Source organism: Babjeviella inositovora (genome assembly GCF_001661335.1).
Source record: "Babjeviella inositovora NRRL Y-12698 unplaced genomic scaffold BABINscaffold_8, whole genome shotgun sequence".
Taxonomy (NCBI): Eukaryota; Fungi; Ascomycota; class Pichiomycetes; order Serinales; genus Babjeviella; species Babjeviella inositovora.
This window is the reverse complement of record NW_017566845.1, coordinates 18,208-32,907: the sequence shown is the minus strand read 5'-3', so window position 1 is coordinate 32,907 and position 14,700 is coordinate 18,208. Positions and strand designations below refer to the sequence as shown.

The following is a 14,700-nucleotide window of genomic DNA, read 5'->3' as shown; positions in this document are numbered from 1 at the left end:
ATACAACCTTGGCAAAATTTGAATGGTCTGCCTCAAAATTCCGATGGCCCTTCCCACACGTTTAGCCCGTGACCACACACCCTTAGCTCTCTGCGCCTCAGACCAATCTGAGCGTCCTTATCACCGTTCAGTAATCGTTAACTTTACCTAGAAATAAAACAGCCTCTCATATATAGGCATTATATTGTGTGTCCAACGACGCTATCAGTGGGGTGAATCCGGCACGCAGGGGAAAATTCTCGGTGTGGCCACTGCGGTTTCGTATCTGAACCGCGGGAAGTCAATTTTAGCCGCCAACGAGCCAAATACAAAAGGACATATGCTTACTCCACATACAACTTACCAGAAGATAGACAAAATGGGCAACATTCTCTCTGCTAGTTTTGCTCCGGAATGCGACGAGAAGAAGGCCACTTACGACGCCTGCTTCAACTCCTGGTACACCGAAAGTGAGTATGATACTCCGGGATTTCTTCAAGGAGAGTACTAACGACCCAATTTTAGAGTTCCTTGCCGGTAAATCCATCACCAATGAGTGTGAAGAATTGTGGCACGAATACAAGGAGTGCATCGATATTGCCTTGGTCAAGAGAGGGATGGTTAAGATGATGGAGGAAGCTAGAGAGGAAGCTTCTTTTGAGAATTCTGGGATTCCGCAGAACCACGACGAAGCCAAAAAATAGCTTTCAACCTTTTCTCTTGTATATACTGTTTATTTATGCCAATTTAATGCATCATATTTAGAAATCTCCGAAGTTTACCACTTCTACAGATGGACAGGCGATAACGATAATTAATAATATACAGGGTTGTCAGACAACCATACGAGCGACACCTAATCAATACCAATGTACAACACATTGTTGCCTCTTATGAACACATCGTTCTTGAACGAGTTGACAACCTTGGAGTCCTTACCGACGCACTCCTGAACATCGCGGCCTTCTAACACGATGTTCATGTACCCGTCGATACTCTGGAGGGTACCCTTGTACGTGATGCCTGAGTGTAACTTCACAACAACGGCGGAGTTTGTGATTCCGGAGAGAAACTGAGATGGTTGCATTTGTAGCGGGGGATAGATTGCCTTCAGCGGTTGTTACAGATGTTACAGCACGCCTCCTCTGATATACTCGAAGCTATCATTGATGGAATGGGCGTGTATTACCCGAAAATCACCCAATGCGGAGATTAATAAATTCCGTGTGTATTAGAGAGATACACGCTGCTGAGCCAATCAACACATTCGCGCTCCTTCCGTACCCGCTGAACCGTTTTTCCTTTAGCGATTTTCCAGTCTGACCGGGCACGTACGCTGCGATTAAGTACGATATAAGCGGAGAACCCACGCGTAAATTCATCTAGAAGTAGCTGTATAAAACAAACCGAAAATGTCTTTTATCGCCAGAAGATCTTTGTCTACCTTGATCCCACCAAAGATCGCCTCTGCTGCCAACATTGGCTCCAACCCAAACGCCGTTAAGATGGCTAACGTTGTTGCCTTGTACCAGAAGTTGCCAAAGGGCGACAAGCAGCCATTCAAGGCCACCAAGTACTTTGACAAGGACAGTAACGCTTCTTCCAAGTTCTTTGTCTACCTTGCCACCGGTATCATCACCTTCGGTTACACCTGTGAATGGTACTTCCATCGTATGTATATTTGAGACATCCCTGCCTGTGAATTGTCGGTTCGTGATTGAAATTGAATTGAATTTTATCATTAACGGGGCTTCCGCCTCGGAATTCCTGAATCCAAGCCGTGAATCAGTAACCCATATTCCTGATGAGATCCCCGATCAAATGAAATAGCGCAACCATTGGAATAAATTGGAACAAATTGAAATAAGTCGGAACAAATTGGAATAAACAGGAACAAATTGGCTACTCTTGATTATCTACTCTTGGCTATCTTCCTTTGACCCAGCTCTAATCCCGGGAATCTTCAAGGGACACGACGCTTTGCACAGGGTATCGATTCACGTTCCAATACTAACTCCTTCTAGTCCGTCACCACAAGCATGGTGATCACTAAATCACGCTGTCACTACCAAAGTCGCAATGCTAATCTATGATTACACTTCCTTATGCCTGCTCTTTTTTCCACTCTTACACCTTGACGTCAGGAACAAAAAGTCACATGTAAGGTGTCTGGGGGTTGAAAAACGTTAGACTCTTTCAATACACGTTTATATATGTATCTGGGGTCCTTTCTACGTAGTTTATAGCACCAATGTTACCCCGAGCCGTCATGGTGCAGGAAAAATCCACAGTTTATGTGTGGCTTCGATTGCAAAGATTGCGCCATTTATTTTGAATTAGACAAAGGTTGTACCTAAACGCCCCCGATACACAGTTTAGCCTAGTGGGTGTCATTCCGCGTTAATAATACTGTATCGATGCTCTACCGCTCCTATCAGGTGCGAGCTTTCGTAATATCCGAGTTTTAACACTGTGGAGGCTTGCTGCGTGGAGCCCCAATTTCCCCATAAACGGATGACTATTTCAATCTACTTTACTGAAAAATTATAGTTATTTAAACCGAAATGATTCCTTCCCATGCTAATTGTTTCACGTTCTAAGGATCATCTCATCTTTCATCCTCACACAATGGCTCCAGCTCTTACTATTACACGCGACATTGAGGAAATTTCCAGCAAACTCGACAAAACCAAGTGGTTTTCACCTGACGGAATTTCAATCACCATCCCTGAACATCAACTTGCCGGTGCCAAATACCCCGACTACTTACCAGTCTGGGACCCAAGGACGGTGAACCAACTCAGTGTCGGTGACCCAAACTACGTGGATCCAGGCACCCGCGCTGATCCGGAATTACCGTTATTGAAAGCCAAGGGTGTTGTGATCAAGGATTTGACGCCTAAATTTGGCTCAATTGTTTCGGGCATCACCTTAACCGAGTTAAGTCCGGAGGAGAAGGACGAGTTAGCGTACTTGATTGAGTCCAGAGGGGTAGTGCTGTTTACCGACCAAGAATCTTTCAAGGAACAGAAACCAAAGGAAGCAGTCAAGTTTGCTGAGCACTTTGGCCCGTTGCACATCCATCCGACTGCCGGTGCTCCAAAGGGCTCCCCTGAAGTGTTTATTGTCCACAGATACAAAGAAGGGCATTCCTACGAAAACGGAAGCTTCGCCGACCGTGTATCCACTATCACCTGGCACTCGGATATTTCCTTTGAGAAGCAGACCCCAGGTGTCACCTTTCTCACCATGTTGGAAGGCCCTACGGTTGGTGGTGACACCCTCTATGGTGACACCGTCGCGTTATACGAATCTTTGTCTCCAGTGATCCAGGAGAAGTTGAAGGCGTTGAGAGTGGTACACTCTGGATCGCACTTTGAGGCGGTGGCTAAAAAGAACGGTGGTCTTGTCAGACATATCCCGGATGTTTCGGTGCATCCGTTGGTCAGATACCACCCTGTGTTGAAAAAGCACTACTTGTATTTTAACGGTGGCTTTGTCAGGGGTATCGAGGGGTTGAAGAAGGAGGAGTCTGACTTTGTGATTGACTTCTTAAAGACCTTGCAGATTCAATCCGCTGATTTTCAGGCGAGAATTAAGTGGGAACCAAATACAGTGGTTGCTTGGGATAACAGAAGAACAACTCACACAGCCCTTGTTGATTTTGTGTCTGATCAGAGACGCCACTTGTTCAGATTGACCACTTTGGCCGAAAAGCCTTTCACCGACCCCGAAGACGCGTAAATTTTGTATAGCAATCAAACCGATATATTTCATCTTTTCTCAATCTTAGTGGATTGCGTTCAATTTTAAAATCGTTATAAAAACAAAACTGCCTAGTCTGATAGGTAATTTTGAAAGAGCAATTTCTCAACTAATCGTATGCAAGTATCTCTAGATTTGTAGTTCTATCAATCAAATACGGTATTGGGTCAAAATAAATATACCATGTTAATTCACCATCCAGAACAGGAGTTTCATTATGACTGATTTGAGCCCGTACTTTTCTGATAAGACAAACCATCCGAATCGTGGTATACCTAGTAGATAATAGTGGATAATGTTAACTAGCTATAAGAGAATACTTTTCACCCGCAAGATGTACACAGGAGAAGGGTAGTTGGTGGCCTTATATAATGGGATGGAGAAGATATCAGGGTGTCCGCCTACCGAAGGTAAGGAGATAATATACACTTACTTCCGTCCAGTTAAATGTCACCTTTACTACATGAATATCTCTTATTCCCGGAATATTTAATCTAAACCATTCCGACTTTTGCATAATTTATGTGCTACAGGTCTGATATCCTCGATCTAATGCAAAACAGTGCCAGTAAAACTCTCAAGACTGTAACCAAATGTTTATAAACAGAGTTTATACACGAAAGCTTCAAAATCATGCTCTATTTATGAATTAACCCAGAATTCTGGCTTGATTACAATATATACGCCTACAATCCTCGATGATATGTTATACTTCCGAAGGAAGTATCATATACCATACTATATTCATAAAACACAATAGGTTTTTTATAATATAAAAAAAAGTTTAGATGACACCACATGGAGTGATGCCACTATCACTCAGGCAATCAGCAAAACAAATATGTATCAACCAGCACATCAAAGCAATATGATGTTCCAATCGCGCCCCCCGGTGCTGCTTGACCGCACGGGAACGTACTGTCAAGTGAGTATGGCAAAGTTTCTTGAAATGAGCCGGTGGTGTCAGGTATTGTAACTGTGACAAGCCGTGGTTAATATAAGCCGAGTAACCCGAGATACACAGTAACTCGCCATTATTGTTTGCAACATCGTAATCCTTGCTGCAAGTTACAACACCATTATCGGTGAGTGTTGCCGACATGAAGACACCGGGAATGGTAGTAGCGCTGTATGCCTGAACGTGCAAGCATGCCTGGGCGAGACCTGAAACGGCCAAGGTGGTTAAGATAATCTGGAATTGCATTGGATGGGAGAATCGTTTTTTTTGCTGAGTACTCTGAGCAGATGAGGACAGTTTCATGGGAATTGAGCCACCTTATATACATTAATAAAATAGACCAGGATATAAAAAACGCCGTCCCAAAGCCAAAGAGGGGAACATTCTTGGTTAAGGATGTAGTTTACAAACTGCCATTTCTGGATTGCAAACTATTTTAGTACCCGTTAGACAGCTTTAATCCAAACGCTTTTAAATTACTGATGTCTCAATACAGAAGCTCAATAAATGCGGGGTAGGGCCGTGGTTGACGCGATCTCAAGTATGTGGAGCAAACTGGCTTTTGATTAACAAGAAAATATAATATAAATGGTTAAATTGGAAAGCACTTAATGATTATCGTACCACAAATTCCAATTTAATAAGATAACAGAAATCGGTGAAGCGTACCTGCTCTTAAGAGAGGTGGAAGTACGATCAAGCAAGACAGTTATGACTTAAACGTCCTTGAGGGAAGTGGTCATCTTTACTTGACTTCCCACTTATAAATTTAGGTGACATGGGCCATATCTGGTCCGAAAATGGACTACAGTGGAAAAAGCCCCTGCGGAATGTAGACAGTCCTATTTTAGAAGTCTATTTAATTGTTTATTCCCCTGGAAATGAATGATACTTACATTAGCAAGTATCGATATTTAATACTAATATGTGTTGTAAATGCTTTACCAGGGTGAATTTAGTGGGTTTTATTTTATTCTATATTGACAGAGTTTTGTGGTGTGTTTTATGTTACATAGATGTAGACCTTCACCTTTCCAAATTACGATGTTCAACTAGTTCTAAGCCGTTAGGTCTGGTACACAAACTTTAAAAGAGTACATGAGGAAATGTGTCACAGATTATACACTAAATATCTGCTGAGCCAGACGACGGGCTAACAGTATGTGTATGCATGCATTAAAACTCCAAACATTCCCTCGTACGGCAAAGCCAATATTCATGCAAAAGAAGGACCTTTTTCATTTCATTTGAAACATTTTTCTCCTATGTTACACATGATCCCCCTGTACCAACTAAATATACCTTTCCCAAATCTGTAGGACAAAACGACGTAGTCATCTGTTTCCTACCTTACACTCTCCAAGACCACCAGATCCGGATATCCTCAATGGCAAGGTGTTTTTTTGCTATAACCGGATAAGCCGTTTTCAAGCTTTCCAAACCAGACCATTCAATATTTACGCTTTTTTCTTTAGAGTGCTTTGCCTTTTAGGCTGACCATATGATGTACACGATTTGAAAGATTTTATATTGTAATATTTGAGTGACCACCAATACACGCCATACATCACATCTTGTAGAATCCAATATCGGTGTAACCATCAATGCACGTCCTAATGCGTCACACCCTGTAGAATCCAATATCTATGCGAAAAACGTCATATCACAGGGTGCATGAAAACTAAAAACTCAAACGATTCGGAAGTATCCTTCCGGGTACTCTGTTACAATTTATAACTGGCGAAAATTTACGGATAACATAGCCCCGATAGCCATTGCACTTAATACCTCTCACCACTTAAGCTTCTGATATTTATGCGAATAATTATGTGAAGGTTGAGGTTTAGCCGAGAAATGCAGCTTGGAACAGGAGCGGCAAAATGACCGAGCAAGAGTACTGTATGATTTTGATGAGTTTAAATGGGATACCGTGGATACTGTCGACAAAATCGAGAGACTGAAGATTATGGAAGCGCTACAACCTCTTGAAGGGTCAACAGAAAAGAAGCATCAGTCTTTTGGGCTATATGCCAATTTGAAATTTGGCCCCTCAATTTTGTGCTTTCTGGCAGACATATGACTCCATTATGTGGTCATTTTAAAGGTCCTTTGTAAATGAATAACAGGTGGTTTGGCCATGTTAATCACAGATGTGTTCGGTGAAATATAAACTTCGACTTTCATTGAAGATTAGTCCAGTGAGATATAAATCCATCTAATCATTGCTTTAAAGTTCCTTTCCTTTCATCCAAATACAATAACACTTGAACAAGCAACCATCACTATCTTGCTAGAAATGTCAGAAATGCTAACAAGTCCTGGTTCTCCTTAAAAGTTACAGTATATTGACTAATTATCCTGGTGCAACCTTCTTTGGCATGATTAAGTGCGGGCCCAAGTCTTTCGATAAACAAGTGAAATTGATCACTTGTGGGGAGTCTAAAAAATAATGGCTGTAGTAGATTCCGTCATTCATGTAATGTGTAGTGGTCACGTGTTAGAGATATACCAGAGATGGAAATGAACAATTGTCTTGCCCTATAGAGCTTTATGAAATTCAGTCCTGAGATTTCAAAATTATATGGAAGGGATGGCACAGGTGAAGCAAATTTGTAATATTCCAGATATGTAGTTAGAATTTTTTTGGTTTTATAAAATGGCCACCGTGCGAATATGTACGTTATAATTATTCAGTGAAATAAGACTAGTGCTATATTAGAATAGATTAAAAATTGTACAGTTTGTTATTTTATATTAGATACAGACTTGTTTAGTAGGGATAATTTTATAATAATAAGTTCACCAGCTTTATACACAAAAGGTAGCAACCAAAAAGTAAACCCCACCTTCAATCCTAACATACCATTAACAATCCTAAATTGCTATGCCTATGAAAATATCAAGATCCAATCTACTAGATGGTAAACTCCTCTTATTAATTCACAGCCGTACACTATTACACAGCATCTTTTTAAAGTCTTTTTGAGAACTAGGTCCTTTTCCCAGAGTACTACATAACCCAAAACCATGTTTAATGCCGCTCTATGATTACAGTGCTCATCGCAGTTAAAGCACACGTCGGCTCGAAAACAAACGGAATGCCGGCGCAGCCGCTATACTGCATGCTGCGTGGCACATTTTTCGCTGACAGTTGTCAGTGAAAAACGCGTCTGAGTTGATTTAAAGCTCTCTTTTTCACATTAAAAAACATCCAAAAACACCTGTTATGGCTCTCGCTGGTGAATAATCATGGCAGTTATAGAATATGTTCAGTGGTTATTATTTATCTGGTACATTGTGGTTACCCTCCTCGGGCTTGTCGGGTACTGCCAGATCATCCGCAAGTTTTTGTTCCGTGTCAACTATTTGAAGGGCACCTTGGTGCAAAAGCACTTGAAACAGTTCGTGGAGGATGAACCCAAAAACACTGATTTACCATATGTGTCGATTCTCCGTCCTATAAAGGGCCTAGACCCGGGCCTCGAGGCGTGTCTCGAGTCCTCCTTCCACCAGGTATACCCCGTCAAGAAGTACGAAATTATCTTTTGCGTGGCCAGCCGTTCTGATCCAGCCTTATTGCTAGCCAGGCAACTCATGGCCAAGTACCCGAACCACGACTGCCGCATCATGGTGGACGAAACTGAGAGTCGTTTTGGGTTGAACCCAAAAATCAACAACTTGATGAAGGGCTATATCAACGCGAAACACGATTTATTGTGGGTCTGGGACTCCAACGTCTGGGCCGGAAAGCTCACCATGTTGAAATCTGCCACCACCTTCAGCGGCAAGGGCTACGAGCGTGGCCGCAAGATCAAGGTGGTGCATCATGTCCCTTTAGCCGTGGCCACATCACCGGGTAGCCGCATTCTCGATTTAGGCAGCAAGCTCGACGAGATGTTCATGACCACGGCCCACGCAAAGTACTACATGGGGCTAAACACCGTCAACACTGCGCCATGTGTGAACGGTAAGTCAAATTTTTACCGCCGGTCCGAGTTGGACGAGTCAGTGCGCGCCCTCAAGCTAGAGGAGAAACTAAAGGGCGTCAAGAGTGGCAGCAACGCTTCTCCGTATGGCGAAGCATACACCGCCGCCTCCAGCTCTGTGGCAAACTCCGGCAACAGCTCGCCGTTGCGAGGAGCGTCTACAGCGACGTTGATCGAAGAGAGCTCCCCAAAGAGCAACCCCGTGTCCGCGAGAGACCATCCGGGGCTCGGGTACTTTGCTCAGTACATCGGCGAGGACAACATGATTGCGATAGCTTTGTGGAACTATCCGCGCTCCAAGCCCGGCTACTCAAAGCTTATCCACGAAGCTGTTTACCAGCCCGTTAATCACGCCAACTTTTACACCAGCCATGATACTGACACCTCAGGCTGGATGGAGAGCTTGAGCACCGTCAAGAACTATGTCAACCGCCGCACCCGGTGGTTGAGGGTCCGAAAGTACATGGTCTTGGCCGCCACACTCTTGGAGCCGTCCACGGAGTGCCTTCTAGCGGGTGCCATGGGCTCCTATGCCATCAGCCGGCTCTTCTACAACGCCCACAACCAGACAACTATCTTGGCTCTCCATGTGCTCACGTGGTTTTTGATTGACGTATCCCAGTGGCACACCCTCCGCAGGGCCTATAAGTTCTACTATGCCGATCAGCACGATCCAACCTTGCCGTCATTTTTGCCCGGGATGACCTCCACCGACAAATCGGTGTGGTTTAGCGCCAGCCGGTGGGTACTTGTGTGGGTCATCAGAGAGTGTCTTGCCCTTCCAATCTGGATCATCGCCATGGTGGGAGAAGACGTGAATTGGCGGGGCGAAGCCTTTGTCATTACCAAGGACGATGGCGCCAAGAGAACGCATTTGCAATAGCTGTATATAGAAGTTTATCTGCTTAACCAAAAATAGATCATAATAGCATAAAGGGTGTTTAGGAACAGGAGAATTTTGAAAATAAAACTGAGGAGTAAAAATGAAAGCTAATACTCAGGATTGAACTAAGGACCAACAGATTTGCAATCTGCTGCGCTACCACTGCGCCATATCAGCTTTCAATGGAAAATATAGTTATGTTGCACATTTCGAGGGCAATAACAAAGATATTTGTCTAAAACTTAAAATCCAATCATTCCTTTTATATTATGGTATCGCTCTCAGAATCATTTCCACTATAACCCTTTTTTTATTGTCAGCTGATTAATCCTGCACCTGTGATTGGATGCCGCACGAAAATGGTGGGGCGTAAGACATCATGCAAGGGTCAGCTGACACTGAGAAGCATTCTCGGAAGGTGCATATAAATAACCCACTGCTCGCATACCAAAGCAATAATAGCCTCTACTCAAACTACCAAATCATGCCTTGCTGTAAAACCGATCCCTCCTCTACCTGTTCCTGCGCCGCCCAGGCCACGTGCTCCTGCGGCAAGAAGGCCGCTCAACACTGTGATTGCGAGAGAGCCTCCACCGAAAACGTCAAACCCGCGGACAACGAGTCCTGCAACTGCGGCCAAAGAAAAAAGGGCGAGTGCACCTGTGGTGGCTCTGCCGAGTGCGAGCCGAGAGAAGGTGAAGTGTCCTTTAACTAGAAGAGCCCGATGTTATGAACCAGCGTTGTCACTGTATAACGTGTATACTAATTTATATTTGCACCCGAGAGCCGGTAGGTGCGGTGGAGATACGTTTGGGCATGAGATGATTTCAGTGTCCCCACGTGACTCGCTCATCATACCTGCCCGCCTCTACAAACCATGTTTAGCATGTTTCTAAACTTTGAAACATCTAGTATATGGGATAACCATTGATTATAGTTAATTGACGTTGTTTATATCGTCCAAACCTTATAATGTAGCCAAATTTTTTTTATTAAACTTCCCGGAATATTATCAACGTTTCAGATCTGATAACTTCACCTTCTCTAACTTGGCCGAGAGCAGCTCGCTGGTGGGCGGAGTCGAGGCTTTCTGACTCCTCCGCAAGGTGTTCTCACGCGACTCTATATATTCCTCAGGGCGACGGACACTTGTCGAGGCGTTCTCGTCGTTCAAGTAAACCGCCAAGCGTTCGTCATTAACCTCCAACAACGATACCTGATCGTTAGCCTGGAGTGCACAGAGCCGGACAATGTACTCAAAGAGTGATAGAGACGCGGCGCGGATCTTGTCTTTGAATTCGGTATCCTGTGTCTCCTGGGGCTTGGCCTCTTCGTCATCATCATCACCGTACGCGATATCCACCTCCCCGAAGGCAACCCACTCGAAAGAACTGGTCTCAGTCGCTTCCAAGTCGCGGTTGATCTTCAATACCAACACGGGGGTGTCCCTATCGCCAAGCTTTAACAATTGGCCCGAGGCAGAAAAAAAGAGACGGGTGATGCAGGAGAGATCCAAACGGATGGTTTTAGGCGTCTCTTCTTCGTCATGGTACCTCCCGTCGTCAAAGTCTTCCGTCAACTCCAAAGTGTAGGCGTATTCCTTGTTCTTGGCAACATTTCTTGTAACTTGTACCTGGCACTTGGTGATATCCTCCTTCCACGACACCTCAGACGACCCGTAGGCTGCACGACCGGGGTTGTAGAATACGGAAAAGTAGGTGAACTCGAAGGTGGGGCCCACCGGCACGGAGGCAAGGCTTGCCTCGAACTGGTCGTTGGACTTGGTAACAACAGTCGAAGCTTGGAGTAAGCGCCCTGGCGAGACCTGGGCCGGTAAAGTCGCGGACAAGTTGGCCCCGGACGTGGTCAAGGCTAGCGAGATCAACGGAATGGCCTCTTCGATACGCTCAAGAAGGTCCTTCATATAGAGCTCAACTTCACGTACCGCGGTTTTGCGGCCGCTCAGAGATGACTTTCCGTCAATGTCGCCACTGATCCGTGTGACCGTTTCGTCAAATGTGTCGATTTCCTCCTTGAGGTCCTTAGTCAACCTCAAGGTGCTCTCGAGACTAGTATTACCCCTGGCAGCTCTATAGACGGTTAGTAGTGTATCTGGGGGCAAAATAGGCCTATACATACACTAGTTTGATCAAGTCAATCGCGGTCGAGACGATCTCAATTCGCGTTTGCAACCTCTTTTTGGTTCGTTCGATATGGGATTTCTCCTCCTCAGGGATCTTTTCGAGGAACTTCAGCACCGTTTTGATGGCATAGCCCGACGCAATAGATATTCCCGATTTAATCGCAAAGCTTACCGCTTGGCTTCCAGCCTGTGGAGTTAGTGATCGGAAACATTATTCAGGTCTTTACCATGAAGTTGGAGATCTTAATTGACCCTAAATCTATGGATAGATCCCAAACCACGGATCTGCTTATAGATCCCAAGCTATAATCGGCTATCGTTTCATACCTTTGCTAGAATCTCGTCCATTTTGCTTATCTTACTGCAACCCTTACATGCGACAATTTGCCGCCCACTTTTATCCGTCCTGCACCTGGAAAAGACTTCCGTAGATCAGGAAAGTTTTGACAGCCGCATGGAAAAATCAGCTTGATAAGCTTCCAAGTTCTTTCAATCTCTACACTATTTTGTATTCAATCAAGTCTCACTTAGGCTTCAACCATTAGAGCGATGACCCTTTCGTTAGGGACAGTTATCTACACGGCGGTGAAACCTATTGTCAAAATTTACTTCATTATCGCCATCGGATACTGGCTCGCCAAACGCAACGTGCTTTCGGTGCTGACCTCACGCGATCTCTCAGACATGATTCTTTCCGTCACCACGCCGTGTCTTATTTTTAACAAAATCGTGGGAAATATCCAGAACTCCGATATCAAGATCATCGGGATTCTTGTCTTGACATCGGTGATGATCTATTTTCTGGGCGCCGGCTGCGCGTACCTCACGCGGTGGCTTACGCCCGTGCCGCTCCGCTGGGCGCACGGGATCGTGTTTGCCGGTGTGTTGCCAAACATTTCCGACTTGCCCATTGCATACATGCAATCCATGGGCACTGGTTCTGTCTTCACCGAGGCCGAGGCCAACCGTGGCGTCTCGTTTGTAATCATCTTTCTCGCGACGTACATTTTCTTGATGTTTAATTTGGGCTTGTATAAGCTTGTGCAGATGGATTTCCGTGAGCCATCACAGGATGCGGAGAGTGCGAGGTGCGCGTCACCGCTGCCGCCGGTAGATGCAGTGTCCCTCACTTCTTTATCTTCAGAGGAAGACAAAACCTATCATCCACAGTCCTTCAGCGAGGCACCTCAAACAGCGTACCGCCGGGCCAGTATCTCACAGTCTCGTAGAGTATCCGCTAGCAGAGCCCGCAGACCGTCGATGGTCTCCATAGACAGCCAGCACAGCAACTTGCGCCGAATGCCCTCCGAAACGATACACGACGTGATTCGTGAATACTCCCGCATGGATTCTCAGGAAGAGCTCTCGGTGTTTATGGATATCCCTGCTAAAGCCCTCCGCCAACGATTATCCGAGCAGCCGTGGGTGAGGAAGTATCACTTGGGGTTTCTTGTCGCGTTTGTACAGAACTTTTTTCTTCCGAGTTCTCTCGCGTTGGTGGTCTCGATCACTATTGCGATGATTCCCTGGGCCAAGGCACTCTTTGTCACCACCAACATTTCTCTTCCGAATGCCCCCGATGCGATGCCAGCTCTTTCCTTCTTCATGGACTTTACGTCTTATGTGGGGGCCGCAGCCGTGCCTTTAGGCTTGATTATGCTTGGCGGGACTATCGCCCGTCTTTCCTTGGACAAGAAACCCCCGGGGTTTTGGAAATCCGCGTTGTTGTTGACTATTTTGAAGCTCGCTGTTATGCCGATCTTTGGCGTGCTCTGGGCAAACCGGCTCCAGAAGTTGGGCTGGCTCGAGGGCGAAAAGGTGGCGCTTTTTATTATCGTGATTAACTGGGCCCTTCCGTCCGCCACGGGCCAGGTCTATCTCACAGCAACCTACACCCTGCCTGACAGCCCTGACCATGTTCAAATGGACTGTCTCGCAATCTACTTATTGATGCAGTACCCAATTTTGACCGTGAGTTTGCCGCTTGTCGTCACCTATGGTATCAAAAATGTGTTACACTACTAGAGCATACTGTGAAGATCAAAAGTGGTTTATCTCTGACTTCATCATGTAATTTTCCTTTTCGCTTATGTTGAATCCTATTATGTCTAGGTTTTTCAATCTCTGCCCGAAACCTTTTCTGAAAGCTCTCCGCGACATGATCCTTTCGGTTTTTATCCAAAACTGAATAATGTAGTTTTGAACACAGGGTTACTGGCATCCGTACTGCACCCCGTGTTTTGCAGTTCATGATCTGTTTTGATGGGCTTTCCAACTTGCGCGATGGTTAAGGTTGGATTTTATGACAATAATTCGTACATAGAGAATATTTTCCTATTTCATGACCAGCATGACAAGATATCCAATATACTGGCAAGATCAACTTGGAAATATGAGTCAGACTAAGGGAATAAAACCATTTATGGGGTGAGATTTAAACCTATTGAGGGGGATACGGCACCACGCCTTGAACTAGGATAACATACATTTCGTCCACAAATGAAATATGCCTTGAAAGACAACAGTAAACGGTTGCTTTTATATCCTTTATACCCTTTTATAGGCCTAATACCGATCAAACCCGAGGCCTTTCTCTTAATTTCCAACGGCGTGTATGTCTTGCTTCCACTCCTGAGTCAATTATTGCACAGGAACTATAAATATCGCTTGATTTTATAGTTTAACTTTGAGAGAAATTCAACTTACGACGAAAATGCCGCTGATAAAGTCTACCGGAATGGGTGGCCATAAGCTTACCATCGTTGTACGCGGCGGTTTACTACAGGAACTCGTATTTACCCTTTTCTGTCACATAAGACTTACCACTTTGTCAGCATCTGTACTGCGTTACATACCTGCCCCCTCTTCGCTTGGCGGAGGGGGATTCTATAATAAATACTCGTCGCACCTCACTGCGTGGATTTAATTTAGTTCAGTGTCAACTTTCCATGCCTTTGCTAAACAAACACATCCGTGCTAGTTGACA

The 14,700-nt window shown here is 44.9% G+C and overlaps 8 protein-coding genes and 1 non-coding gene across 9 annotated transcripts; 6 read left to right on the top strand and 3 right to left on the bottom strand.

The window, feature by feature from the left end:
- The first annotated feature begins 121 nt into the window (after nt 1-121).
- On the top strand, nt 122-759 carry BABINDRAFT_146122 (uncharacterized protein). Its single transcript, XM_019127180.1, has 2 exons — nt 122-449; nt 505-759. Exons 1-2 carry the CDS (start codon nt 320-322, stop codon nt 681-683), a joined length of 309 nt encoding a protein of 102 aa, XP_018984281.1. The 5' UTR covers nt 122-319; the 3' UTR covers nt 684-759.
- Nucleotides 699-1,361, bottom strand: LSM6 (U4/U6-U5 snRNP complex subunit; the record flags this gene model as incomplete). The annotated part of the gene is made up of 2 exons (XM_019127128.1): nt 699-1,051; nt 1,245-1,361. The coding sequence occupies 2 exons, from the start codon at nt 1,359-1,361 to the stop codon at nt 836-838; spliced, it is 333 nt and encodes a 110-aa protein (XP_018984280.1). The 3' UTR covers nt 699-835.
- A 30-nt stretch (nt 1,362-1,391) lies between these two features.
- ATP17 (F1F0 ATP synthase subunit f) lies at nt 1,392-2,118 on the top strand (the record flags this gene model as incomplete). Its single annotated transcript, XM_019127127.1, has 2 exons — nt 1,392-1,650; nt 2,004-2,118. The coding sequence occupies 2 exons, from the start codon at nt 1,392-1,394 to the stop codon at nt 2,030-2,032; spliced, it is 288 nt and encodes a 95-aa protein (XP_018984279.1). The 3' UTR covers nt 2,033-2,118.
- Nucleotides 2,119-2,607: 489 nt separating this feature from the next.
- Nucleotides 2,608-3,723, top strand: BABINDRAFT_38115 (TauD/TfdA dioxygenase family protein; the record flags this gene model as incomplete). Its single annotated transcript, XM_019131855.1, has 1 exon — nt 2,608-3,723. The coding sequence occupies one exon, from the start codon at nt 2,608-2,610 to the stop codon at nt 3,721-3,723; it is 1,116 nt and encodes a 371-aa protein (XP_018984278.1).
- Nucleotides 3,724-7,904: 4,181 nt separating this feature from the next.
- Nucleotides 7,905-9,642, top strand: HSX11 (Hsx11p). The gene has a single exon (XM_019129140.1). It carries the CDS (start codon nt 7,952-7,954, stop codon nt 9,569-9,571), a length of 1,620 nt encoding a protein of 539 aa, XP_018984277.1. The 5' UTR covers nt 7,905-7,951; the 3' UTR covers nt 9,572-9,642.
- A 34-nt stretch (nt 9,643-9,676) lies between these two features.
- BABINDRAFT_t233 lies at nt 9,677-9,748 on the bottom strand. Its single transcript has one exon. It is a non-coding gene; the product is annotated as a tRNA-Cys (tRNA).
- Nucleotides 9,749-10,088: 340 nt separating this feature from the next.
- On the top strand, nt 10,089-10,280 carry CRD2 (Crd2p; the record flags this gene model as incomplete). The annotated part of the gene is made up of 1 exon (XM_019131279.1): nt 10,089-10,280. A coding segment is annotated over one exon (192 nt), but the record flags the coding sequence as incomplete, so codon positions are not given.
- Nucleotides 10,281-10,493: 213 nt separating this feature from the next.
- On the bottom strand, nt 10,494-12,062 carry BABINDRAFT_63470 (uncharacterized protein; the record flags this gene model as incomplete). The annotated part of the gene is made up of 3 exons (XM_019132408.1): nt 10,494-11,661; nt 11,711-11,901; nt 12,042-12,062. The coding sequence occupies 3 exons, from the start codon at nt 12,060-12,062 to the stop codon at nt 10,584-10,586; spliced, it is 1,290 nt and encodes a 429-aa protein (XP_018984275.1). The 3' UTR covers nt 10,494-10,583.
- Nucleotides 12,063-12,263: 201 nt separating this feature from the next.
- BABINDRAFT_38371 (uncharacterized protein) lies at nt 12,264-13,739 on the top strand (the record flags this gene model as incomplete). The annotated part of the gene is made up of 1 exon (XM_019131872.1): nt 12,264-13,739. The coding sequence occupies one exon, from the start codon at nt 12,264-12,266 to the stop codon at nt 13,737-13,739; it is 1,476 nt and encodes a 491-aa protein (XP_018984274.1).
- Nucleotides 13,740-14,700: the final 961 nt, after the last annotated feature.

Coding starts and splice junctions, on each gene's coding strand:
- HSX11 (XM_019129140.1), top strand. CDS start 7,952: ATGGCAGTTATAGAATATGTTCAGTGGTTATTATTTATCTGGTACATT.
- BABINDRAFT_146122 (XM_019127180.1), top strand. CDS start 320: ATGCTTACTCCACATACAACTTACCAGAAGATAGACAAAATGGGCAAC. Junction 450..504: donor CAACTCCTGGTACACCGAAA/GTGAGTATGATA, acceptor ACCCAATTTTAG/AGTTCCTTGCCGGTAAATCC.